Source organism: Chelonoidis abingdonii, chromosome 11 (assembly GCF_003597395.2).
Source record: "Chelonoidis abingdonii isolate Lonesome George chromosome 11, CheloAbing_2.0, whole genome shotgun sequence".
NCBI lineage: Eukaryota > Metazoa > Chordata > Testudines > Testudinidae > Chelonoidis > Chelonoidis abingdonii.
Genome location: NC_133779.1, coordinates 48957603 through 48984710, shown reverse-complemented (window position 1 = coordinate 48984710; position 27108 = coordinate 48957603). Strand labels below are relative to the sequence as shown.

Here is a 27108-nt window from a genome sequence, read left to right as displayed (position 1 = left end):
TTAAGACAGGAATTTAGTTTTTAAGGTTCCTTGCAGATGTCAACACACTGAACCTCGGGCATCTCAAGTGCATGGCCTTTGGACGGCTCACAGAGCTCTCTTCCAGCCCAAAAGCTAACCCTGTGCATCCTCTCAGGTCTTTTTCGCTCCTTGCAGATCAGGATCGACAAACTCATCCGGCTGCCCGTAACTGACTCCATGGAGCCCAGGAAGGGCAGTGGGTGTAGAACTCGACTCAGAGGGGTCTGTGTGGGCAGAGATTTCGTTAAAGGGACAGCTGGTTCCGTGGCTCGCGCTAAGGGCGCCAGGGCGAAGCGGCAGAGGCAAAAGCAAGAGGCTGCACAGTTTGTAGCCGGGCTACAGTGCCAGGCCTCTCAGGAGCTGAGACTGGCCCTGGGGAAAGCTGGTGGGAGGCTGGTAACGGGAGCGCTGTTCCCAACTGGAGCGGAGACAGTGGCTATTGAGAGGAAGAGTACTACTCCCCTAGGATGGGGGAGACCCAGATTCAAGCCCCTGCTTTGTTCTCTGCGTGACCTTGGACAAGTTACTTAGCAGCTCTGTGCCTCAGTTTCCCCAACTGTAAAGTGGAGATAATAGCCCTGCTCTGCCTCCCAGGAGGCTGGGGAGGATGAATCTGTTAAAGATTGGGAGGGGATCAGGTATTATGATTACGGGGCGGGGAGGTGTAGCAGGACCTTTGCTACAGATTCCCAGGGATCAGCCTATGAAAACGTGTTCTTACCCCATCCTCTAGGACAAGACGAGACTGAAGCCACATGCGTGCCAGGAGCACTTTGCCCTGGGTAGCTAGATCAATATCTTATACCAGCAACGCTCTCCTGGTGTAGACACGGCTTGTATTGGTAAAGCTGTGGTTTTGCTAGCATGGTTGTTATCAGGGTTAATAGGCGGCAATTATACCAGCTCCCCGAGATCGGAGGACCCCAAAACATCGGTTATGTCTGAGTAAATTAACTACTGAGCTCTCCAGAAATAACAGGGGTGGGGCTCCAGTGAACATGACTTACTGGGCCCCCAAATTTCTCTCTGCCTGGTTATTATTCCACATCCTCTGAGTGGAGCAAACTGCCATGGCCAAAGTGCAGTTTTGCTGGTGTAAGCTGTGCCTGCCGCGAGGGTACTTGGGTCAGTTGGGGGATCACACCTCCGGACCGACCGAGCCCCATCTGCAGTGCAGAGCTGGCCTGAAGGTGGGTTTGCAGAGGAAGAGCTGCATGCTGCTAAGTGGAAATGAAATCTGGGTCTCAGCCCAGTTCAAGCATGGCACAGAAGGCATCGGACTGGGGCTCTGGAGACTTAGGCTTTATACCCAGTTCTGCCACTGACCTGCTGGGGGACCCTGGGTGAGTTGCTGCCTGTCTCTGTGCCTCAGTTTCCCCTCTCTCTTTTTGTCTGTTCTTTTTGGATTGTAAGCTTGTCAGGGCAGGCGCTCGCTGGGGGTTTGTACAGCCCCTAGCATAGCGGGGTCCACCACCACAATTGGTCCACTCTCTGCCAGCCTGAATGGGCCCTGGGCCTCATAGGGCAGGGTTAGGAACTGGGCCTCTCACAGCGTGTGACACTGCCTCAGCCAGCGCTAGAACCTCATTCTGTGTCTTCTCCTGCTGTTGTGGCAGCTCAGAGGCCTTCAGCCCAGAGAGGGGGGGCCGGGAAGGAGCCACCAAACTCATGATCGTGGTGACCGACGGCGAGTCTCATGACGGGGATGAGCTGCCAGAGGCCCTGGCTGAATGTGAGAAACGCAACATTACGCGCTATGCTATTGCGGTGAGTGGGCAGCGCCCAGGGACTCGATATGGCTGGGGCATGGGCTAGTGCTGTGTGAATATGCCAGCCCGACTTGTCTGATTCTCATGCTCTGGACTGGTTGATGGTGATGGGGAATTTTATCTGGGGAAGCCTCCCTCCTTTTCCTGTGTCAACTTTTCTCACTATGGGAGCCTGGCCCATGGAGGAGGTCAGGAACATAAGGCACCTGAACTACATTTCCCATGTTGCATCATGACCAAGGACTTCCATGATGCAACTTCTGGCTCTGAGAGGAAAGACTGTGGTGCATCATGGGAGATGTAGTCCACTCAGCAGCTGCCATGGGTTTGGCCACAATCAATTTTTAATTTTTATACTTTCGACAGATAATAGCAATGTTTATTTTGAAGCACTTTTTCAATTTTTAGCCATTTAAATGTTCACAGTTGTGGGACATTGGGAGGGGTCAGACAACACAGGTGTCATGCAATAATTATTTAATGATCGGGAGATTGAAAAAGTGACAGCTTTATAAAGATTAAAACACAAATTATTACCATCACATCTCAAACGATACAAAGTAATAGCCCTAAATTTAAGTCTAATAAGTTCTCAAGCAACATTTTTCTTACTTTACTGAGCTGTAAATTTCAATTATCATCAATGGAAATATTTTTGTCTTGGTTTGTGTGTGTTTGGGGACGTCAACGTTTAACAACATTTACCCACTAAAAAGCTAATCCTGCCAAACCTGCCTATAGAGGAGCAGGAGGCAGCCAAACTACATGTCCCATATTGCACCTTGGCCAAAGACTCCCATGGTGCAACTGCTTCCTTGATGAGAGTAGAGTGGTGCATCTTGGGAGATGTAGTCCAACCAGTGACCCAGGCCTATAGAGAAGAATGGGAGCAAGAGCCAGCTGAACTATAATTCCCATGAGGCACTGTGGTGGCAATGTCCAAAATGAAATTTTCCACTGGGAGAGGAGGAAAAACATATTTTTCCAACCAGCTCATGTTGAGGGGTTCTTGCCCGACCCCTTTAGAGTGTGCCATGTTAGACAGTGATTAACCAGGTGAAGGTGACAGTCCTCAACAGTCCTGGCTTCTCAGGTCCTAGGTCACTACCTGCGCCGACAGCAGGATCCCCACTCCTTCATCAGCGAAATCAAATACATCGCCAGCGACCCCGATGAGAAATACTTCTTCAACGTGAGCGACGAGGCGGCCCTGAATGACATTGTGGATGCCTTAGGGGACAGGATCTTCAGCCTCGAAGGTAACTGCATTTGGCTGATTGGGGCAGCAACGGAGTCCCAGAGGCCAGTGGCCAGAACCTGGGCTGGCAGCCGGGGCTGGGCCCAGCAGCAGAGCCCCCCAGGTGTGGGGCCAGCAGCTGGGACCCTAGGCATGGGGCCGGCAGCTGGGACAGCAGCCGGGAGCAGGGCCAGCAGTGGAGCCCTCGGGAGTGGGGCTGGCAACCAGGATCTTGCACAAAATGTGGGGGTGCTGCATCACCTCCTACACCCCTAGTTTCCATGGCTATGCTTGTGGGTTCTGTTTTGTTAGCAATCAGAGATGCTGCCAGCAGTGTAGGAGAAAACAGCACTTTATACTATGTGGTGAGAGGCCAGTGTCACATCTGAGCCTTTCCTGACCTCCTTCTCCCACACCAAGCTAGGTCCTCCTTGAAACATGGACCCTCTTTCTCCAGTTCCCCCTTAGCATTTTACAGTGTTAAATGGCCATTCCTGGCCCTGCATCCTCTTAGAAGATCCAAGACAAATGTGAGAGTTCATAGCTGAATGTCCCTGGCCATCTTCCTGTGCTGTGTTACCTGAAATGATGCTGATTTTTTCTCTCTCTCCCCCTCCTCACCAGGGACTCATGGATATAATGAAAGCTCCTTTGAACTGGAGATGTCCCAGATTGGCTTCTCAACCCACCTGCTGGAGGTAAGGCTGCTGCTGGTTGGCTTAATTTAATAGGGAGATATACCTATCTCATGGAGCTGGAAGGGACCTTGAAAGGTCGTTGAGTCCAGTCCCCTGCTTTCACAGCACCCTGACAGATTTTTGCCCCAGATCCCAAAATGACCCCTTCAAGGATTGAACTCACAACCCTGGGTTTAGCAGGACAATGCTCAAACCATTGAGCTATTCCTCTCCTCCCCATGTAGAGCTAGAAGGGGGCTCAAAATCATATCATCCATCCCTTTGCGATGAGGAAGATTAAATTAACCTCCCACTCTGCTCGGTGCTGTACGTACAAAGGCTATCCCTGTCCTTGGAGGCTTTGCCATCTAAATAGACGAGACAAAGGCAAAACAGGAGCAGAGAGAGGGGAAGGGACCTCCCCAAGGTCACTCAGAGAACCCAGGCCATCTGAGGCCTAGTCAGGTTTCCCAACTACCAGACCATGTTGTCTCCTTATATCAGTCACTGCCTACTTCTGTTACGAGGGATTTCTTTAGAAAGCAATTGCAGAAGTGGAAAGTTATCCTAAAAGCCTCTCCTCTCTGTGCATCAGAATCTCCTTTCCACTGAGGAACAGCACAAGGAACTGACTGTCTTCCAGGGGGACCTGCAAAGGGGAAAGTAAATTGGGCTCGTGGCCAAGGGATTGGCGTAACAGAAACATCACGGTTTCCCATCTTCTCTCCTCCATGCCCCTGCCAGGACGGGATCCTCTTTGGCACCGTGGGGGCGTACGACTGGGATGGTGCCGTCCTCAAGGAGAGCAGACATGGCCGGGTCATCCCGCCCAGGAAAGCCTTCGAGAAGGAGTTTCCACTGGAGCTGAAGAACCACGCTGCCTACCTAGGTGAGGTGGCGCTATCGGCCCAAGCCCTCTTCTCCCGGGACTGAGCAACCTTGGGATTCTATTGTCCCGCCTCTCATTATCATGTGACCTTTGGGGGCGGAGCCAAGCACGGAGGGCATTATCATGTGACCTTTGGGGGCGGAGCCAAGCACGGAGGGCACATGGGTTGGAAATGTCTCCCGGCTGCAGGGCGTGGAATGTCTCGAGGGATCAATACCAGGCTGTAGATCCCGTCTCCTCTAGGTCGCCCGGCTCAAGGCAAGGGCCAGATTTCCCAAGGGGGTTAGGTGCCTGACTCATGTAGCTGCTCTTGCCAATCCCTCTCTGCACCGACCTGCATCTTTAGGTGCCTAAATGGCTTTGAAAACCTGGCCCTAAGCCAGTGGGATTTCTTACTTGTATTGTGGATGCGCCTGGGAGCCCCATTCATGGGGCAGGGTGCTGGGTTCTGTACAAACGGAACAAAAGGACAATCCCTGCTGGGTCTGGAAGCCAGTGTTAGCTGCCAGCTGGCTTCTGTGACACAAGTGGGTGAGGTACCAGCCCTGATAGGTATGTGCCCCCAGGCTGCCTGTACCCCAGTTCTGTCCAAATCGGGACGGCCCAGGAAAATCTGGGCTGGGGGGAACAATGCACGGGAAACACATCTCTCCCTGGGCCCTGAAGGAAAAGGAGAACTGGCTGGCTCTAGGCCAGGGAACAACTCTGTGCCTTTAGTCACTGTATTGTTAATTTCTTTTCATTTGCATTGTGGTGGCAGCTTTCCGTCCCCCACGGTGCAAGGTGCTGCACACAGACCAAAGAAACAGTCCCTGCCCCATTCTTCTCTCTCTGGAAGGGTCATCTTCAGATCAATGCCCCTGGAGGCAGCGCCACAGATCAGTAAAATCCACTTCTCTGTGTCAGCCAACCAAACCCCAAAGCTGGCCAGCTGCCTGCCCCCCCCCCATCCCAGGTACCCACGGCCTGCCCCATAGAACAGCTCTTATGTTCTCTGCAGTGTAGAGCGTTTCGGGGTGCCAGAGGCAGAGCTGACGGGGTCCCCTCTCTCCGCGACAGGTTATGCTGTCTCCTCGGTCCGGCTCCGGAACAAGAAGTGTCTCTACGTGGCAGGGGCACCGCGTTTTAAGCACAAGGGGAAGGTTATCCTGTTCGAGATGAGCAATAGCGGGCGCGTGGTCATATCCCAGGCCCTCACTGGGGAGCAGGTAGGGGCTGGGCAGCCAGGGTGGGGTTGGGCTGAGCCTGTCTCTCTAGAAAGACCCCTCGGGGTCAGTCTGTGCTCCTCCAATGACCTGCCTGTGAATCTAGAGCCTGTGGCATTGGGGATGGGTTATGGAAGCCAGGCGGAAAGCGTGAGCTGTTCGAACGGGCAGGAGACAGTTTTCCCAGCCCGGGACTATTTCTGAGATTCGAAATTTTTTTCCCATCTCAAACTGGGATGAAAACTTGAAAATAGCTGCAAACCAGAAACCTGCCATTTCCCTCCTTCCAGGGCCATCCAAACATTTCCTTTCAAGTTTGCTCTCCGCCCCATTTTTTTCCCACTCTAATCAGCTTAAACGTCAAACTGAAAAGCCACTTGGCATTGGAAAGCTGGAAAAGGCCAGTGTCTGGCTGGGTGAATGCTGACTCCCGCCCCACAATGGTTTTTTGAGTCAGATTTCCTCGAGCCGGACCCTGCTTCGGGATCAGGTTTGGGGTTTGGTGAATCTGCATTTTTCAAGGAAAAAAGCATTCGGTGAAAAATTCCCACCGTGCACAATTCCACATGTGAGCGTGTAAAAAAGGGGGTAGTTCCACCCAGGGTGTCGTGTCACTCTGAATTATTCTCCCCTTCCTGCCCCCGTTAATGCCAGATACGTGGAGATGATTTCTCCTGAGGATATAATTAGGGCTGCTCTGGCTAGTCCTGGCTCTGGTAAAGTTACACAGTGTCACCTAGTGGCAGTACATTATAATGCAGTTTTCCATTCCATTCCACCACCCGTGAAGAGGGTTGGTTAGTTTGGGGTTTTGTCTACATGAGGAAGTGGAACCGGTTTGACTGATTTGTTTTAAGCCGATTTCAACTAAATCTGTGTGAACCCATTTTGGCTCAGAATCAACAGAAGTTAAACCAGTTTATGTCTGGCTTAACAGAGCGTCTACATGGCCTCTAGCACCGGTTCCAGCTTTAGTTAATTCAGCGCCAATTATTAAATTGAGGCCATGTCGTGGTGTAGACAAGGCCTGAGCAGTGCAGATAGCAAGGTTGGCACTGAGCATGCTGGGGAGACAGGAAAATGAGGGCTCTGTGTCTTCTGACGTACCCCCTTCCCCAATCTACCCTCTTTGCAGATCGGCTCGTACTTCGGCAGCGAAGTGTGCCCTGTGGACGTGAACGGGGACGGCATCACAGACGTCCTGCTGGTTGCCGCCCCAATGTACCTGGGAGGTCAGAGCAAAGAAACAGGCCGGGTCTATATCTACAAAGTCGGCCAGGTAAATTACAGTGCCTGCCCTACCTTGCTCCGTGGGTGGGTGGGTATTTTCCAGGGTTGTGCATATAAGGAGCATGCTGTCAGGCTTGCAAGGGGGAGGAACGGGAATGCAACCCTGCAGAGGGGAAGGAGAAGCCCTGCGTCTGATTCCTGGGGCTGACAGACCCCACCCTTCACCCCACAAACAAACACGCTCTCTGCTGAAGTTCTGCCTCTGCCATTTTAATGGCATATCCCAGGATGTCAGCAGGAGGGACTGAACCTGGGGCCTTGGGATTTTAAAGCATGAGTTTCTACATCCTGATCTAAGAGACCAGCTCTGGTAGTAGGCTCATTGGCCTCTAGATGTGATGGAGCAGGGGAGGGCAGGACAGAGTAGATGTGGCTAACTCTTGGCTGCAGGAAAGTAGTAGGCTGTTGTAATGGCTAGGGCTAGCCACAGGAGGGCGACATGATCAAAGGCTCCCAGTAGACATGGCCGGGGACCTAGCAGGTGCAGAGAGAGGCTGAATCTGACTTGGAGGATGTTAAGGCCCTTTCACTCCCTTCCCTGCATCCCAGCTGCTCCTGATGTTCAACGGGACCCTGCATGCTGACAAGAAGCCCCAGGATTCCCGTTTCGGTTACTCCCTGGCGGCTGTGCCTGACCTCAACCACGACGGCTTTAACGACGTGGTGGTGGGAGCGCCCCTGGAGGACGGCCACCGGGGGGCCGTGTATGTTTACCATGGCTCCCGGGGCAGCATTCTGCCGCAGTACCAGCAGGTCAGTGACTTGGACAGGACGGAAGGTGTCTGAGAACACGGCATGTCTGGCCTATAGAAATAGCCCAGCCCTGATAAGGAGGATTTAGATCCAGAGACTTGTATGGATCCTAAAACCAATCCTTCCATTACACTAGGACCTACCGTAAACAAGTGGGTTAACTGCTGTTAATAATGGATGGATAATGTAATGCCAGGTTTACAGCTATCACTAGCCCCTGAGGAGCTCAAAGTGCTTCATTAACGTTCACTCATTAAAGTCTTTTTGCCCCTTATCCCCAAGTGAGCTGGGTAATGTTCACCCCTATTTTCCAGATGGGGAAACTGAGGCACAGAGTGGGGCAGTGACGTGCCCCAGGTCATAGCGTGAGTCAGTGGCAGGGTTGGGAAGAGAACGCAGGAGTTCTGACTCTTGGCGCCCACCCCCCTCTACTTCCCTCCTGGGATGCTGGGAACAGAATCCAAGAGTCCTGGCTCCCAGCCCCCGCCTCACCAGCTCTAACCACTAGACACTCCCACCACCCACCTGCCACAGTGCCCCTCACCAAGCACCCTTTCTTCATCACCAGCCCCAACAAATTCCCAGGAAACCATCCTGTGATCAATATCTGGGCCCAGATGCTCCAGGGTATTTAAGCTCCTAACTCTTCTTGATTTCCATAGGCGAGGATCTGGACTCTGGGTGTAGGGGTCTCACTCTGTCACCCGCCACTTGTGGGGCCGATGGGGGAGGAATTTGCCAGCCCCAACTTTGCAGGGTGGCCTTAGGCATGAGGGTGGGGTTTTGTTTGTGGCTGGGCTGCCCCCTGGTGGCAAGTGGCACCAAAATCCTCTCGACTCACTCGCTTGCCCTGTGACGAGACCCCTTGAGGTGCCGAAGGATTTTCCTGCACTCATATTCAGTGCAGAGGCGGGTTGGGGGGTTGTCCATCATGCAGATGCCTGTCTGGTCCAGCAAGGGCAGTTTTTGGGTGTCCCAGGAGGTGACAGTGTCCCCTCATGCTGGGGAAGAGACAGGGCTCCAGGGTTAGAAACACCAACAGGTTATTCCCCACTGGCCAGGCAGAGACTTTGGGATCTCCCAGCTGGAGCTCCTGGGGCAGGAGGGTGGGTGGGTGTAAAGCTACCTCCAGGGTTCTCTGGGTGCTGGTCCAGAGCAGCCTGGATCTCCCTGAATGCCTTGCTGGCTCCCCAGGGGGCTGGTGCTAATGGGCCTTGGGGGGTGTTGTTAGCACTACACTGGCGCACCCAGAAGGTCGGGCCCCATTGTGCTGGGCACTGCATGGACACCTAGTATGAGAAGCTCCCAGCCCCAAACAGCCTACCAGACAAAGCATGGGTGGGGAAACTGAGGCACAGAACAGGACAGTGGCTTGCCCCAGATCACCCACTAGGTTAGTGATAGAGCTGGGAATAGAATCCAGGCTCCCTGAGTCCCCAGCCAATGTGCTAACCACTAGGCAATGCTGCCTCTTGGAGGAATGAGTTAAACCTGGCTGTGCTCGTTGTTCCACCGGTGACTAACTTCCCACTTACCCGCCAGCGGATCGAAGCCTCGTCCCTCCACCCGAGTCTGAGCTACTTCGGCCGCAGTGTGGATGGGCAGATGGACCTGGACGGGGATGAGCTGGTGGACTTGGCCGTCGGGGCCCAGGGAGCCGCCGTGGTGTTGCGGTGAGTCGCTCCATCCTGCTGCGGAGGGGCCGAGCAGGACAGGTGGCAAGTGTGTTGGACCAGCCAATGGCCGTGGTGCATTCCAAAGGAGCTCAGGGTCATTATCCCCATTGTACAGATGGGGAAACTGAGGCACGGACAGGGGAACGTCACTTGCCTGAGGTCGCCCAGCAGCAGGGCTGGCCAATAGAACACAGGGCTCTTGAGGCCCCATCTAGTGCACTAACCACTAGGCAGCAGTGCCTTAGCTAATGCAGAGTAGGAGGCATGGAGGGTGGAGGGATGCCCCCAGTGCAGGGGTGAGTCTCTGGGGGGCAGGGGGGAGTTCCACCTGCCTTCAGGCCTCGTTGAGGGAGCTGAGTACCCTAGAGAAGCTGAGCACAAAGTATCGAGTGTCCAGTTCTAGCTTCCCTGTGCGCTAGTTTCCCCCGTGACTGGACAAACGGCTGCAGAGGAAGTGCTGAGCTGGCCCCGGTGGGAGTCCGGGGCGCTCTAGGGAACCAGTGTCTTGAATGTGTGGTCCCCGGGGGCCAGGTCGCGGAGGTTCGTCCAGGTCAACGCCTCACTGGCTGTCAACCCCGCCTCCATCAACGTGCTCCAGAAGAACTGCCAGAGGCACGGCAAGGACTCCCTGTGCGTCATGGCCACCGTCTGCTTCCGCGCCACCTCCAGGTCCCCGGGCCGGGGGGACAGGCATTTCGGTGAGTGCCGTGGGGCCCCGGCGCCCGCCTGGCTTGGTACGCGGTGCCGTGGGCCCGCGGCAAGTGCCGAGGCTCCGGCATGACTCCTCCCCCTTGTCGGCGCAGGGATCAAGTACAGCGTGTCTCTGGACGACAGGAAGTTCGGCACCAGGGCCGTGTTCGACGACACCTCCCAGAAGCTGATGCAGAAGCGGCTCCGAGCCAGCGTGGGGAGGACAGCCTGCGAGCCGCTCCCCTTCCATGTGATCGTGAGTATGGGGGGCACTCTGGGAGGGGTAGGAAGGGAGAGATGGAGCATCCTGCCTCCTGCTGTACAGCATCAGTCTTACAACAGCACCCAGCGGCCCCGCCGCTGCACGCACACCCTGAGGCTATGCTGCACTGCAAGCAGAGGTGTTATCGGCTGGCAAACACGAGCTAGCGGCTCAAGCGCATGCTCAGGGACCTGGCGACAGCTTCTTTGCTGTTGGTACCTGAGCCGGCTAAGGTACCAGTCCATCTGCCTGTGCTGCAGTCACGCCACCGAGTGCAGCGTAGACAGACCCATAGCGAGAGATGGTCCCTGCCCTTTTAAGTCGAAAGAGTGGGAGGGGAAACAGACGCACAGAGTGGGAAAGCATCTTGCTCCAGGTCTCCTGAGTCCTAGCCCGGTGCTCTACCCACTAGATCACACTGTCTCCCTTAGGACTGCCTGATCCTTCTTGCTCGATGTGCCATTGCCCAGTGAGGGGAGGGCACTGTCCTGCCACCCGGGATCAAAGCATTTGTCGTCCTATTTGAGTTTCCTCCTGTGACTGATCCCATCTTTGAGCTACCTGGCCCGGGGGTTATTTATTGACTCGTTCTTGATTTAGACTTAAAATAATCACGAGGCCCAGCTTAGGCTCCAGGTCCGTTAGCATAACGAATTATGCAATAAATACAATTAAACGTAAGCCTCAGCAGCCCGGAAATTGTCCAAGTCACAAGGGCTCAGCCAGCCACCAAGCCTCCAGCCCGCTCCAGAACACCGCTCCAACAGGGGGCTTTGGCAGCATCACCAAATGTGGGTTATTTTGGACCACAGCAGGAGCAAATTCCAGGCTCCCAGGGAATGCCTGGCCGGCAGCCCCCTGTTTTATGACAAGGGGGACCCAGGTTGGAGAGTACAGCCCGTGGAGAGAAGGGCCAGTCCCAGGCCACTTAGGGATCTGTTAGTCACATCCCCTTGTTAGAGGGATCCCACCTTTGGCCTGGCTAAGCTACCCTGCCTCCAGCTATGGCTAATATCGGATGCTTCGGAGGAAGGTGACCCCCCTCAATCCCATAATGCCCCAGGGGAAGTGTTCCCATACCCTCTTCCCGAAGCATGGGGTCCAGCGGGTTGCAAGCAAAGCTGACATCCTTCCCGGGGGACGGGGGGTGGCTAAGGAATCCCGTCTCGAAAGCTAGCCTAGGTTCCTTCCTCCCGGCAGGACACGACGGACTACCTGAGGCCGGTCAGCATGACGGTGAAGTTTGCCCTGAGCGATTCTGACCCAGGCCCTGTGCTGGACGAGAGATCATCCACCACTGTTAAGAAGCTGGTGAGCGCTCGGCCTGTCCCTTTGCTCTGGGTCATTAACAAGCCATGTGTTCCTGGGCGGCCGGGATCCCACCCCTGGGATTGGGAGCTGGGCAAGGCTTTGGATACGGCCACTTGAAATCTTGCTTCCATTTGTCTCCCTTCTCTGCAGTTGGCACCTGCCTTGGGGACCGGATAGCTCCTCCTGTAGACAGCAGAAAGGGGCGGGGGTTGCCTCCAAAAACACGGAGAGATGTGGAGGATGAAACTAACATGGAACGGTGCCCTTGGGAAATGGGTCCCAGTAACCTGTGGGCTCTTCTAGACTTGTGTCTGTGGTTCTAGACTGGGTGGATGGGTGGTTCTAGACTCTATGTTGGTATTTGTGGTTCTAGACTGGGTGGATGGGTGGTTCTAGACTCTCTGTTGGGGTATGAGGGGCACAGTTCTAGACTCTGGCTGTGTCTTGGTGTGGTTTGAAAGCCAGCCATCTGGCTGTAATCCTTGGGTCTACATTCAGTGGCGGTGTTGAGTGTGCGGGTGCTGGGCCGGTGCAGCTGGTGACGCAGAGGAGCTCAGACAAGATGATTCCTTCTGGCCTTAAACTCTACAGCTCAGAGCGTTCCCCGTGCGTCTCCCAACTGCCCCGCTGCTGAAGGCTCTGCGGGAGGAAGAGGATGGGGGAGTCTGAGCTGGGTGGGGCAAAATGCATGAGCTGGAATCCTCTTCATCTGCTCCATCAAGGTGCGAGCCGGCCGCCTTGCAGACAGTTTCCCCACCCCCCACTGACTTCGGATAACAGCCCAGTGCCTCCCGCTGAGTCCTAGCCAACAGTGACCCCTCTCCATTGCTTTCAGATCCCCTTCTTCAAGGACTGCGGAGAGGACAATGAGTGTGTCACGGACCTGGTGCTCCAGGCTAGCACGGATCTCGCCGGCTCCAGGTATGGCAGCCCCGGGAACGGAGCGGCCTGGAGTCTATTCCCTGTTCTGCCATGGATTTGCAGGGGCCATTGGGCTAGCCACTGTCTGCTCTGAGCCTGGCTTCCCCCGAGACACAGGGAACTTTGCAAGCCCTAAAGCGCCCGCCAAACGAAGGACTGTAGGGGTGGACGAGCATCCATCGAAATGCTGCCGAAATTCAGCGCCTCTGGATGACACTTTGTCCCCCTCTAGAGGCCAGTCTGTATATAGCGTGTGGTCAGGCTCAGCCATCTAGCTGAGGTAGCTGGGGCTTTAGATCCCGAGGTTGTGGGTTCAAGCCTCGCCCTAGGCGTGTCTCACTGCCCCCGGAAGGCTTGTGCAGCAGCCGCCCAGCCAAAGCTGCCGCCAGTCTGACGCTGAATCGTCGCCTCCTTTCCCGTTGCAGGCAGAAGCCTCACGTTATCCGCAAGGGGAAGAGGAAGGTTCTGGTGGACGTGGTCCTGGAGAACAAGAAGGAAAATGCCTACAATGCCAGCCTGAAGTTCTGGTTCTCCAAAAACCTCCACTTCTCCAGCCTCTCGCTCAAGGTGAGTCGCTCGCTGGGAGCCAGGGCTGGCGGCAGGGGATCTGCAGGGAAGGGAGGGCACCTTGCAGAGAGCAGTGTACAGGAATGAGGATGGGCTGGACTGGAACACTGGTCCTCCCAGTCCGGTACACGCCTCCTGCCCGTGCGAGGTCAGCAGGAATGGGCCAATCTGGGCACCTGGACCCAGGAACCAGCCTCATGCCGCCCCATGTGACTGGAATGCGACAGAGGCGTTGGCTAAAGCTGTTTAGTGCATGGGGGAAAGGGGCTGCGACCCGCCTCTCCTGCCAGGCAGGGTAAAGCAAGAGCCGGTCCCAGGCTCTGACCTATGCCTGGCCGCCCCCCCCCCCCCCCGGCCTGATTGGTGGATGGGGGTGAGCAGGGCTGCTGACGGGCTCGTCTGTTCCCGCAGGGGGAAACCCAGGTGAAGGTTGAATGTGCGGCCCCCTCCCCGCACGCCCGCGCCTGCAGCGTGAGCTACCCCGTCTTCAGGTCCCTGGCAAAGGTGAGCGCGGCCGAAGCCCTTAGTGTCCTGGCTCTGAGTGAATTCGTGCTGCTGGTTAAAGGCCGGGAGCCTGGCTCGCACCCCCCCTCGGCTGCTTTCCTGGCGTGTAGCTCCAGTCCTGGCCCCATCCCCGCTTTCAGCCTGAGAGTTGCTGATGCCCCTTCACCCCCACTGCTCTTCCAGCCCTGGGTTCCACCTCTGCTGATGCCCCTCCAACCCCGCCCCGCTTTTCCAGCCCTGGGTTCCACCTCCCACCTCTGCCGATGCCCTTCCATCTCACCCCACGCCCCCGGCTCTTCCAGCCCTGGATTCCACCTCCAGCTCTGCCGATGCCCCTCAATCTCACCCCACGCCCCCTGCTCTTCCAGCCCTGGATTCCACCTCCAGCTCTGCCGATGCCCCTCAATCTCACCCCACGCCCCCTGCTCTTCCAGCCCTGGATTCCACCTCCAGCTCTGCCGATGCCCCTCAATCCCACCCCACACCCCCTGCTTTTCCAGCCCTGGGTTCCACCTCCCACCTGTGGCGGGCTGCTGGCAAGGCGGGATGTGAAGCTGTCCTCTGAGCCCCCCCAACCCGCCCCCCTTCATTTACGCAGGCGACAGGCTGACTTATTAACCCATTGTGGCCCAGACGCTCCTGGGCATGGCCGTTGATCTGGCAGGCAGCCAGGGAGGGGCAGGAAGGAGAGCAGCTGGGGCTAGTGGGATGCAGCGATACACGCCTGGCAGGACAAGCAGCTGGAACAAAGGAAAGCAGAGGAGATAATTAGACCTAACCACTAGCTCTGCCTCCTGCTACCGCCGTCACTGACACCATTGCAAGGCCGCTGGACAGCGAACCGGAGCCTTGGGGACTGGTGTGAAAAAGGGACCTCCCCCTCCTGCCTGTCCCCTCGTGCACCCAGTGCTCTATCTCCACGTCCACCCCAGCGCTGGCCATGCCCCACGCCGGGTTGCTGCAGAGACGGGCAAGGGGCTGGCCTGAAGGCTCTGCTTTTCCCCAGGTGGCGTTCCTGCTCGAGTTCGAGTTCAGTTGCTCCTTCCTTCTCAACCGCGCACAGCTGAAACTCACAGCCAGCAGGTAAGAGCGGCTGGCCAAACTGACCCTCCCCGGCCCACAGGCTGGGGCAGGGCGGGGCGGGGGGCAATCACACCTCCATGTGTCTGCTGATCACCACCAAGGAGCGGACAGGACGCTAGCCGGGGACGCGGGGCAGCTGGCTTCAATTCCCCGCTAAGTCACAGGCTCCTAGAGGAGGTCACTTCGGGCCCAGCTCCACAGAGGTAGCGAAGGTCCTAACGCCCACGGATTTCATTGGCACCTCTGCAGTGGATGTTCAGCGCCGAAAAGCTTGTGTAGATCTGGGCTGCAGCGCCCCAGTGGGGATCCCAGCCCGGCCCTGCCTTGCAGAGGGGCTTGGAGAGTGAAGATTGTGAGGGGCGGTGGTGAGGAGAACCACTGATCCTCATCCGGCCTGGGGCTGCTGGAAGCCAGGTGGCGACCCCAGGATTGAGGAGAGAAATCTGGGGCTCTCGGGACATCATGGTGCCTGGGGCTCACCCCCTCCCATGTCTTTCTTTGCACAGATGTTTAGGGGATGAAGTGGGGGGAGGCGTTTGGGCCCCTAGTACAATTGTCCCCCTTTGTTCCTCCCGCATCAGCCCTGGCTGGCCCTGATGAGCCAAGCATCTGATTCCGGAATGTGGAGGGGGCGTTTGCCTTAAACCTCTGAGTGGGAGAGATCTGACCAGGATCAGGGCCTTTCACCAAGGCTGGGCAGCTGCTGGGAACTGGGGCAGGGTACGCAAGCCCGCCGCTGTAACGATCCACTCTTGTTCCTTCCAGCGACAGCATCGAAATGAACGAGACCCTGCATGATAACACAGTGCAGCCCTTCGCCTACGTCACCTACGAGCCTGACCTCTTCCTCTCCAGGTGAGACCGTCTGGGGGAAGCCGATCCGGAAGGGGAGGGGTTGGCGGTGGATGCCCGAGTGTTGGCATGGGATTAAAGCAGCCAGAACCACGACCTTGTCCACACGAGAAACCTGCACAGCTTTAGAGGTGAAGTCAGCCCGGTTTAGTTACGCCCTGTGTCTGTGGAGGCTCTCAATCTGGTTTAAGAGTGGCTTAGCATGGTTGAGTTTAGACCTGTTTCGAATTAACTTGATCCTGATTTGAACCCCAATGAGTGTTCCAACCGGAGCTGTTGGCATTGGTAGAACTAAACCGGTTTGAAGGTGCATTGGAAGTTAAACTGGGGCACCCCTCTCCTGCAGGCGGGGAGGGGACCCCGATGCTGAGTCTGAGTTGATTTGCGGGGGGCTAATAGACCCTGCGCCGCCTCCTCAGTCTGGCCCTGCTGCAGGTGGATGTAGGGAAATCCATCCCCCCACTAGGCCAGCACTAGGGCCTCCCAGAATCCCAAGCAGTCTCCAGATTGCTTGGGCCAGGGCCAAGCCCCGGGGAAAACATGGCCAAGAGATTCCAGCAGACTTGGCCTCCTGGCCAGTTAGATGCTTGAGCCCCAGCACCAAACCTGCCTGTTTGCAACTGGCCAATCCCCGCAGGACACATTGAAGCTCCTGCCCATTCCCGGGGGATAAATTGGGCTCCCTGCCCCACAAACCACCTTAGTAGGGACTGTTCTGACAGTGCTCCCCTACCCCCAAATTAGTCCAGGCTCTCCCAGTCTCCGGCAGGCCCTGTGATCTGGGGGTAGAGGTGTCTGGAGACAGCAGGGTCGGGGCGCTAGGGGATGATCTGCTCTGCACCACGTCACCCCCCCAGTCATGCCGTGTCCCTGCAGCGAGGCCACCCTGAACCGCTACGAAGTGCACCCGGCGGGCACCTTCTCCAGCAGCGTCGGGCCGGAGTTCAAGACCACCATCAAGGTACCAGTAATGTGGGGGGTGAGGGGCAGCTCCTCCCAAGAGACTAGGGGGCACCCTACAACTCTCGGGGCTCGGGTTAGAGCACGTCGGCTCCTCTTCCAGCCATGCCTCTTGGAAAACCACATAGGAGTGAAGCGTGGCCCCTTGGAGAGCACGGGGGTCTTTGAACTCCAGGGGTCGCCAATCTGAAGCATCCCCTTAATGAACCAAGCCCAGGGCTCCAATGGAGGCTTTGTCCAGCAGGGTGCACGGAGAGTCGTAGCGCCGAGCAGTCACGGAGGAGGTGCTAGGCGCTGTACAAATACATAAGCCAACTGGCCCTGCCCCCCCAAGAGCAAACCATCGAAGGCGACCTCCTCTGGGCTGTTCCAGGATCTTTCCTGGACAGCTGCTGCATAGACCTCAAGCCTAGGCTGGGTGGCTGCTTAAGGTTGGCACTACTAGGAGCTGGCCCCTGCCCTTTGCCAGCTGTTGAACGGCATCGCTCCTGTCTCTGTGCAGGTCCAGAACCTCGGCTGCTACGCGGTCAGGAACCTCTCCGTCATAATGTACCTCCCTGCCATGGCCTTCCGGCGCAGCTACTTCCTCTCCGTCACACACATCATCGCACACAACGTGAGTCCTTGGCTTGCGAGACAGAAGCAGGAGCAGTCCTCTCGCCCCGGGCCAGCCCTCAGCCCTTCCCCATGTGCAAACAGCTGCTAGACCCACTCAGCTTCAGCTGGGAGCATGGGCTCGATGGGCTCATGGCTCAAGCACGGGAGTGGAAGTCAGGTCTAAGGTCTCTGCTGCTCTCCATCATTGGTGCTTCTGCACCTGAAATAATTGGAGAGAGATAAGGGGGCAGATCGGGTAGGATCCCCTGCCCTGCAAAGGGCTGTCTGTCTGTTGGGCGCCAGCCCCCAAATCTCCCCTCTAGGCCCTACTCCTACCAGGCCGTGTAGCGACCACACTGCCATGTGCTGTCTCGTTCAAGGTTACCTGTGTTGTGCAAAACCTGACGGAGGCAACGCTACGGAGCCAGACTGGAGTGATTCCTATTCACCCTGAAGATCTCTTGCATGCAGACAGACTGGTGAGTGGCATGGCACCATCAGGCAGCGCCAGCGGCCATAGTCCCTTCGCACAGGGACCTCAAACAAAGCAGAGATGGGCTCGATCCATGCTTGGAGGGGCCATCTCCCCCAGATAAAGCTTGAGTGTGCCAAAACTGGGAGAGTCCATTCAGAAAGGGGCACTATCCCCTGGGGCAAGAGGAGGTCTGCAAAGCCGAAGCCAGTTGCTGTGCAACATGGGAGGTGCCATCCAGCTCAACCAAGCTAAGTGGCAGCTTGTGCTCATCTGGAGAGCTGGCGAACACCACCCCTGCCACCAACACCCTGGCAAAGAGAGCCTGAATATTGATGTCCTGCCTGAATTCCAGCTCAGGTCATTTCTTTGGGCCTCCTTAAAGACCCCCGCTGTTGCTATGCCTTGCCACGCCCCCCTGCCCAAAACATAATGGTTAGTGGGTGACAGTGTTCAAAAGCATCTAAGTCCCATTTTCCAAAGGGCCTAATCTGCACCCAGCGTTTATACCTGTTTAACTCTATTAGTGGCATAGAGTGTCTTCACCAGACATGCTGCAGCGGCACAGCAGGCTCGGTACAGCTGGGCCATGCAGCGCTGACCATAGAGACGTGGCCATAGTGATTAAGCTATGCCAGGCCAACCTCTAGAGTGGATGTAGTGATGCTGGTATAAAGGTGCCGTATAACTTATTCCCCTTCCCGCATGGGAACAGCTAGACCAGTAGAACGCTCCTCTGGAGCAGGATAACTGCGTCTACACTGCAGCGGCTGGCTACAATGCTATAGAAGGTCTTGGGTACTTAGGACGCAGAGCTGCCAAACTGTTGCAGCACCTCTTTGAGGCTCTAGGCCCTACAAGCTTAAGCACCAGTGCCAGTGAGTGGAAGACAGGTGCCTGTGTATCTCCTGAGAAAGGGGATTCATGAGCCAGTCCCAGCTGCACTTTGGAAAATGTTACCCTACAGCTGGGTGAAGTGGTTGGGTTTTTCTTTACAAACTTGTTCTATTTTTCAGTCATGGGAGTTGGAACGCACCCAGTTTGCTCCTTCGATTGACTTTCCATTTCGTCTCCTCCACCCCCTGGTTATTTTCAAAAATGACCTGGGTGGGGAGAGTGAGGGGGATGGGAAAAGAAGGAAAATATATCCCGCCCAGAACTCACCAAGCAGTGACATAGTTGAAAGACAATTTATTGGCAAAAAAAATGTTTGCTTGGGACAAATTTTGCAAATTCTTTTGTGAAGCCATCAAGCAGCTGGGGAGACTGGCTTGAGTCAAGAGCGCTGGGACGGATTCCCCCCACAGTGATCGCTTTGCCATCCAACCAGCTATGTCCTAGCACTGGCAGAGACATCCCCACCAGCCTCACCCCCCCACACCTGCCCTTGCCTAAGGTGACGGTGGGCATCGGCTGGCGCGAGTTCAGAATGTGGTGCTCATGGCCCTGCCTCTGCTCCCCTCACAGAACTGCAGCAACTCCTGGTGCCAGGTGGTCAGGTGTGAGCTGGAGCAGCTGGAGAAGAACACGGAGGTGTCCATCCACCTGCTGAGGGTGATCCACAATGACTTCTTCAGGAGGGTGAGTGCACCCAGATGTTGTGCGTGTGGTATGGGGGGAGCTACAGTAGCCAGTGTCCCATCCATATCTCAATCTGTAACAGGTACGGCTGCATCATACCAGCGGCACTCCAGCCTCACAGCAGTGGGGCAAGCAAGGGTAGCTGGATCCATTACTGTAGTCGTTTTTGAGAGCAGCCGTGTGGTCGAGTGGACATGGGAGAGCCAGGTTCTGTTCCTGCCTCTGCCAATGAGCTTGGGCAAAGTCACTTCCCCTCTCCCCTCCCATCCTTTATCTTGTCTAGACTGGATGCTCTGGGTCAGAGGCAAGGACAGTTTCTCCCTCTGTGGCTGCAGCCCTTAGTACAGGGGCATCTCAATCTTGGCTGAGGCTTCTGCTGTGCTAAGAGGCATCAGAGCAGGGCCCGGAGGTGCTGTGGGGATAAAAGCCGGCTCTTTGTTTCCCATAGCCGGCAGTGTGCTTTTCTGCGTGGCCCTGTAGCCTTGTGCAAATTCCCTTTAAAAGACATGATCTGATTACACCAGGGCCGTCCCTAAAGGAGCTCCGACTAGCTGACCACAACGGTCCCTCGTATTCACTGGCTTGGCTCCAGCACAGGGCTAGAGCAGCACCCGGGCTGCTGTAACCCCCGGCCGATAGACAGGTTTTCCCATTGCTTGAGTCGTGCCACCGCCTCAAACGACAGGAGTGCTCAGGCCGATGTCCGCATTCTCTTGGTGCCCCAGCCGTGGCTACATGGGGGGTTAGGCTGGCATAGTTGCAGCCCCCAGGTGTGGATTTTTCACATCCCTGAGGGTTGTAGCCTTGTCAACCTACGTTTCTAGCATAAACCAGGCCTCAGGCTTGAACTGCAGCCCTGTGCTTCCACTCTGCACCAGGCCAGGCTGATCCCTGGCCCTTGTGACTTTTCCCAACAGGCAAAATTCAAAACCGTGAAAGTCGTCAGCATGTTTGCAATTGTCACCGAAGAGAACAGCTTCCTCTTCCTCGAGGAGTCAGCGCACCAGCGAGAGGTAGCGGGCGGGGGGATGGGGGTGGGGTTTCTAGCCCTCCAATGGGCCAGAGCGGAACACTTCCTACGGAGCCGTGGTTTGGGATTCTAGTCCCCCCCTGCAGCCCACCTTGGTCTGGGTCCAGATCCTCAAAGGGACGGGGGATTTAGGCACCTAAATACCTGGGGCAAGCAGGGCCTGAAGCCTTATTTTCTTGTTCTGATACGGCCAAAGTCAAGGTGGCAAAAACAACACGCTGTCCCTGCCTGATTTCTGTCTTGGTTGGGGTCACATTTATACCATTGGGGAATGGCAGGTGCTGGCCGAGTGGAATGGAGCAGCTGAGTGAAAGGTGAATTTGCCTGAGTGGCAGCTGCTGCATTAGATGTTCTCACAAGCCGAGATTTGGTCAAGACCATTGGTGGCAAAAGACAGCGGGTTGAGTCCTTGAGCCCTGCAATTAGTAGGAGGGAAATCACCCTGGCATTGTCTCAACACTTGGGTGGCGGGTCTGCTGTCCAGCCTCATTAACTGGAGCTGGCTAGGAGAAGCCAGGCACTGCTTCTAACACTCATTCAAAAGCTGGTCCGTTCATAGGTAGGTTTGAGGAAGGAGAAAGTGTTAAATCCTAAGGGCACAATTCTCATTTCCGCTAAGCCCCCCTGCTTGATGTCGACAAGCCTTATACAGCACTGCCTGTGTAAATTCAGTCACCGCCACTTTACAAATGCCTTGACGGACGGACGGACGGACGCACGCACGCACACACACACAAATCAGGAACTAAGTGACTTGCTGGAATGAGCTGGCCCAACTCTGGCTATGCTCTTCTGCACTTGTCCTGTGTAGTGGTGAACAGATACCGTGCTCCACCCCAGAGTGGGCAGTATGGCACACTAGGCAAACAGTCCTCACAAGGTGTGGTTTGTTTGGGTCTTATACCATACCCCTCACTGTGGCAGCTAACCCTCCCTAAGGTCTCAATACCCAACTCGGGCAGGGGCAGGGAACTTCTGGCTTTGCTTCTAACATCAGCAGCTCTTTGCAGACAGTCCTGGAGATTATCCAGCCCAAGCGCATCCCCATCTCCTTATGGATCCTGATCGGCAGCAGCATTGGAGGGCTCCTGCTACTGGCGCTGATCATATTCTGTCTGTGGAAGGTAGGCGGCCGTGTAGAAATGTAGCACGAACTTTGGTACACCAGGTGCTGTCCTGCTAACAGCTGTCAGGACTTCAACTTGGGGGTTGGAAGTGTTGTCCCAGGGACTGCGCCCTGAACACAGAGGCTGCATTACAGCCCCCTTATGCTGGCAGAGCGAGGTAAAAAGGTGCCAGTTGGAATGTAACAGTGCCTTAAGGCTTCAAATGCTCAGGTTTACACAGGGACCCCAAAGAAAGTTAAAGCCCATTAATTAAACTAGCAATACCCCATTAAATCCCTCGAACGATGCTCTCATTCAGAATTACAGTGGCTTTAATTGGGTTTAGCTTAATTCACTTCGGAGTGAGTTAAATTAGACTGCATTTCCAAAGTGAATTAAGCTAAACCCAGTTAAGGCCACTAATTCTGAATGAGCACAGCTACACAGGGATGTTATGGGATTTCACTAGTCCACTTCAGAAATTCACAGCTGTAGTTCATTCATATTAATTTGTCTGAGTGGCCGTGTGTGGCTGAGTCCTCACAGCTGCGAAGTCCCAGGATCCAGCTGGAACAAGGTCAGGTGGTTGAGCCTATTTAACAATAGATACACCTCCCTGGCAAAATTCACACTGACCCGTCAATTTCTTCTCCCCTCTCTCGGCAGCTTGGATTCTTTACTCACAAGAAGATCCAGGAAGAGGAGAAGGAGCAGTGACACTGCAGGAGCTGCCCTGCTCTGTTTCTTGCTACAACAATTCACTGTCTCTCAAGCCCCACCACGCTCCAGCCGATCCCACCTGCCTCAGAGGAAGAGCAGCAGGGGCTGGGCTGAGGGGCAGAAGAGACCGTTACTCGGTTAGCCCACGAACATCTCCTTTGGCACGCCCATGGCTCCGAGGACCTCACCACCTTCCTCTCTCGCTGGTGCCACATGGGGTCCAGCAGTAGAACCAGCGGAAGATGTAAGCCCAAGCAGGAGGGGGTCCAACTCAAAAGATGGTGTGCCAGGGCTGGGGGGGGGAGCACGCTAATCCCATAACCCTGCTAGTGCTCCTAAGCTGCATGAAGGATGCAGCTAGGTTCCCAAGTATTTTGAGCCCAAAGGGACTACGGGAAACCTTACTGGCTACCAAAGGCGGCACAAAAAACCCACGTGCATAAGCCAGGGTGGATCTCCAAATCAGCCACTCAACCTCATCAGCCCAGGCCAGCTGAAATTAGAAAGACTGCAGCAGCCGTCAGATGCTCTCTCACAGAACCTCTTTCCACCTCTCCAGCTGCAGCCCAGGTGGTCGCGGCGTTTCCCACTGCACTTTGAGCAATGTAGTCGTTGCACCTTGTCGTAGCCAGCCGGGGCTTGTCAATAAAGTTTGCAGCGTGGTTTGCTATGTCCTTTCCCCCTCTTACGCTGGACTGGCAAGAGTTAACATAAACCTCACCCCACACGGTCCTATGGCAGATGCTGTTTTAAGAGGGTGCAAGTCCGGTCACTCGGCCATGTCTGCTCCATCCCGCTTGGGGCTTCCTTTCACTTAGGGTGGTGCAATGGGGGCTGAGGGCATTCCTGCTGCAAGAGTCACTCAAAACGGAGCCAGGCTTAGCGGGGGCGGAGTGAGCAGCCAGCATCACAGAGGCTGCAGGGTGAGGAATTAGAGGAACTGTCTGCGTGAACAAGACAGCTGGAATTAGGGAAGGGACGCCCGACAGCTCAGGGAGCACCACTTGCTCCTGCTTCTTCCCCTTTCAGGAATGCCACACAGCACTCTGATGCAGGTCCAAGTAACGCAACAATGGCCTGGGCATAAAGGTTGGGGGGGTGGGGGGACACAGCACGTGATTAGAGAGAGAGTCTGGGGCTAGAAAATCCTCCAGCTGGAGGAGGCCAGGTAAGAAAGCATCACATTCCCAGCTACTGCTCCGTAGCATCGCTGCCTCTGGCCTGGCCCAGGTGGAGCAGGATGAGACTCATTCCCCTGGAACAAGCCTGAAGGCCAGAAGCTTGAACTGCTTTGCACCTGCTGCATGTTTTTCCAAAGGCAGAGGCCACAAAAGCCAAAGCAGCAGGGTTAAAAAGAGCCGCAGCCTCCTGTGTGTATCTGCTCAACCCCCTTAAAACCTGAAGGATAGGATATTCCTAGGGCATCCCCTGGACTGCGGAGTCTGCTCCAGCACTGAAATAGACACTGATTTTTTCTTGACTCGAGCATGGACAAATAGAAGGTACCTATGGCAAAGTATAACCAGCTCCTGCTCTAAGCAGGTATTCAAGCTCCACAGTCCATGCCCAGCCAGAGTGGAGACGGTTTTAGAGTGGGATGAATGTGGCAGATACTGATACAGACAGTAGAGTTAGGAGAATCTCTCTGATCATTTGGTGCTAACATCAGAGAACTGGAAGGGACCTCGAGAGGTATCTAGTCCAGTCCCCTGCACTCATGGCAGATCTAAGTATTATCTCAACCATCCCTGACGGGTTTGTCAACCCTGCTCTTAAGAATTTCTAAGGATGGAAATTCCACAACCTCCCCAGGCAATTTATTCCAGTGCTCTACCATCCTGACAGGAAGTTTTTCCTAACGTCCAACCTAAAACCCCTTGCTGTGATTTAAGCCCATTGGTTCTTGTCCCATCCTCAGAAAAACTGTTCTTCTTAACAGCTTTGAAGTACATAAAAAGTTGTTATGAGAAGGGAAAGGTTATGTCCCCTCTCAGTCTGCTCTCTTCCAGACCAAACAACCCCAACGTTTTCAATCTTCCCTCATAGGTCATGGTTTCTTTAGTCATTTTTGTTGCTCTTCTCTGGACTTTCTCCAATGTGTCCACATCTTTCCTGAAATGTAGCACTCAGAACTGGACACACTACTCCAGTTGAGGCTTAATCAGTGCAGAGTAAAGCGGAAGAATCACTTCTCATGTCCTGCTTACAACACTCCTGCTAATACATCCCGGAAGGATGTTCACTTTTTTTTGCAACCGTGTTACTCTGTTGACTCATTTAGCCTGTGATCCACTACGACCCCGGATCCTTTTCTGTAGTACTCCTTCCGAGGCAGTCCTTGCCCATTTTGCATGTGTATCATCACTGGGGAGGCATAAGAACAGGTGAGACCAGGGGCAGCTCCAGGTATTTTGCCACCCCAAGCACTGCAGGCAGGCTGCCTCTGCGGCTTCCCTGCGAGAGGTGCTCGGTTCCACAGATTCGGTGGCATGCCTGCAGGAGGTCTGCCAAAGCTGCAGGACCAGCGGATCCTCCGCAGGCATGCCGCCGAAGGCAACCTGCCTGCCGACCTCGCGGCGACCGGCAGAGTGCCCCCCTGTGGCTTACCGCCCCAGGCATGCACTTGGCATGCTGGGGCCTGGAGCCACCCCTGGGTGAGACAAATCCCTGTTTGGGATGGTCTAGGAACGCTTGGCCCTGCCTCAGCACAGGACTGGATGACCTCTTGAGGTCCCTTCCAGCCCACCATGTCTATGAAAGCTGAAGAGCAGCCTGCTTCAGATGCCAGAGATTGAACCTGACCAATAGCCAAGTGGGTAAAGAGGCAAAACCATCAAGCAGCACCAACGTAAAGTGAAGGGAACGGTTTGGTTTTAATAGCAGAGCTTTGCACCAAAGTAGCATTTAGTGGAAACACTCTCTAGCCTGAGGACGTCAGCTGCTGTCTGCATAAGAAGTATGACTAAGAAAATCTCCAAGGCCTTCTACACACAAGAATATCTGGGTTTCAGCAAGCTGTATAACCCCCATGAACCTGTGCCCCAAGTGTAGACTAAATCATGCAGCTGTTCACGCTAACTGAACCCGAAGCAAACCCTCTGCATGTCCTGGTCTCCACTTCAGGGCAGCTGAATCCAGGCTAGTCCCAACTGTAGATTAAAGCCTTAATGCGGTTAGGTCCTGCAGTTGCTGGGACATGATTTATAATAAAAGAACAAGCAGAGAGAAAAGAGGACGACTGTCGCTAGAAAGGGAGTTAAGCAGTTACCCAAGGAGAAAGGCAACAACAGGAAGGCAGTGGGATCCTTCTGATGCGTACTTAACCTTCTCCCACCTTTATAGGAATTGGACAATAGAGGTCACCAAAATAACCTTGCTCCTGGCCTAAAGATTCTGGAAAAGAGCCCTTCTATCTCAGTCCTTCATTTTTACTAATTCACAAACCCACATACCCGAAAAAGGAGCTTGCACACTAATCCATCCACTCAAAGCTTTCAAAGCCGACCCGGTACTCCAACAACAGCACCTATGGCTAAGGATCTATTATGTTTCAACTCTCTATTATGTTGTACTTTGCTAACAGGCGTACGAAGTACTCCTACTAATTACAGACTCAACCATTAATACTTGACATGTAAAGCCCTTTACAAACAAACAATGGCATCTACATCTGTCCAACAGAGGGAAGAGGGAACATTTGGTGAAGTCGCAGTCTTGATTTATTTGTGGCACACAGCAGTGTCGTGCGGGGTGCCGAACACGCAAAGAGCCAATTCACAAAATTTCAGTCGCTTGCCCTAGGACTCCCACTCACACATGTGCAGTGGAGAAGTTCCGTTGTTTAACAACCCACTTCTCATCTCTCCCTCCCTCTGGTTGTGCTTCAAAAGGAAAATCTGATCCCTTCCGTCTGCACTGAATACAAAACCAAGCAAATCCGTGACGCTGCTGCTGGAGCAAATAAAACGTATTCATGAAAAGAGGATGTATTCTCGTGGCTTCCCTTTGAAAAGTGGCCCATGCAAACAAGCTCCAAAGAGTCTCTCAAAACGTGCTCTAAAATCCACCACTAACCTCCAGGCTGCAGTTGCCTGCCTGTGTAGTGAGCAAATCCGTCTTCCCACCTTCTGCAAAATCAAACAGTGCCTGCTTCTTAGCTCAGTGGTTTGAGTACCAGCCTGCTAAACCCAGGGTTGTGAGTTCAAGCCTTGAGAGGGCCACTTAGGAATCTGGGGCAAAAAGTCTGTCTGGGGATTGGTCCTGCTTTGAGCAGGGGGCTGGACTAGTTACCTCCTGAGGTCCCTTCCAACCCTGACATTCTATGATACTGGCTGGCAAGAGGATCCTTGGGATGTAGCTTTTGTTTTGACTTGTGCAATTCTTCCCCCAGGTTTAAGACAACAATCATTAGCAGCAACTTGTGGGGAAAGAGAGAGAGGGGACCGGATCTCAACTCTCAACAGGCAGGCAGCATAGCGGACAGCACACTGGGCTAGGACTCAGGAGACCTGAATTCTACTCTGCCACTGGCCTGGTGGGTGACCTTGGGCAAGTCACTTTATGCCTGTGTGCCTCAGTTTCTCTGGAAAAGAGGGATGGCATTGGACCTCCTTTGTACAGTGCTTTGCAGCCTCCAGATGAATAGAGGTTTTACAATTAAAGCAACACCATCAACTTGGAAGTAATCAGTTAAATAAAAGACAGTAGTTTCAGGTCCCATAACCAGCTCTACATCCCCCTGCCAATTTTGTGGTCTCACAGCCACAGGTTCCTGCAACAGCAGATCCCTGCATCTGGGCCCCACAGCAGGATTGAAACATTAAATTTTCCTATTTTTATGCAGCTAAAGGGTGGGGGGAGGGGGAGACCCTCCCACACCAGAGGAAACAGACTGCCCAAGGAGAAGAGAGAAACTGACGTTTTGTACTGTCAACC

General features: G+C 54.8%; 1 protein-coding gene across 1 annotated transcript in view; it reads left to right on the top strand.

The window, feature by feature from the left end:
* Window positions 1–22410, top strand: part of ITGA10 (integrin subunit alpha 10) — a 50232-nt gene extending 27822 nt beyond the window's left edge. The window contains exons 8-31 of the mRNA XM_075071076.1: window positions 1638–1788; window positions 2884–3049; window positions 3652–3725; window positions 4449–4593; window positions 5653–5801; window positions 6934–7077; window positions 7567–7569; window positions 7638–7841; window positions 9384–9514; window positions 10049–10215; window positions 10321–10463; window positions 11670–11780; window positions 12616–12701; window positions 13127–13268; window positions 13680–13772; window positions 14779–14855; window positions 15621–15710; window positions 16584–16668; window positions 17170–17283; window positions 17645–17743; window positions 19204–19317; window positions 20235–20330; window positions 21358–21471; window positions 22120–22410. Of these exons, the coding sequence (XP_074927177.1) occupies window positions 1638–1788; window positions 2884–3049; window positions 3652–3725; window positions 4449–4593; window positions 5653–5801; window positions 6934–7077; window positions 7567–7569; window positions 7638–7841; window positions 9384–9514; window positions 10049–10215; window positions 10321–10463; window positions 11670–11780; window positions 12616–12701; window positions 13127–13268; window positions 13680–13772; window positions 14779–14855; window positions 15621–15710; window positions 16584–16668; window positions 17170–17283; window positions 17645–17743; window positions 19204–19317; window positions 20235–20330; window positions 21358–21471; window positions 22120–22170 (2749 nt within the window). The 3' untranslated portion in view covers window positions 22171–22410. The remainder of the gene's footprint in view (window positions 1–1637; window positions 1789–2883; window positions 3050–3651; window positions 3726–4448; window positions 4594–5652; window positions 5802–6933; window positions 7078–7566; window positions 7570–7637; window positions 7842–9383; window positions 9515–10048; window positions 10216–10320; window positions 10464–11669; window positions 11781–12615; window positions 12702–13126; window positions 13269–13679; window positions 13773–14778; window positions 14856–15620; window positions 15711–16583; window positions 16669–17169; window positions 17284–17644; window positions 17744–19203; window positions 19318–20234; window positions 20331–21357; window positions 21472–22119) is intronic.
* The last annotated feature ends 4698 nt before the right edge of the window (window positions 22411–27108 follow it).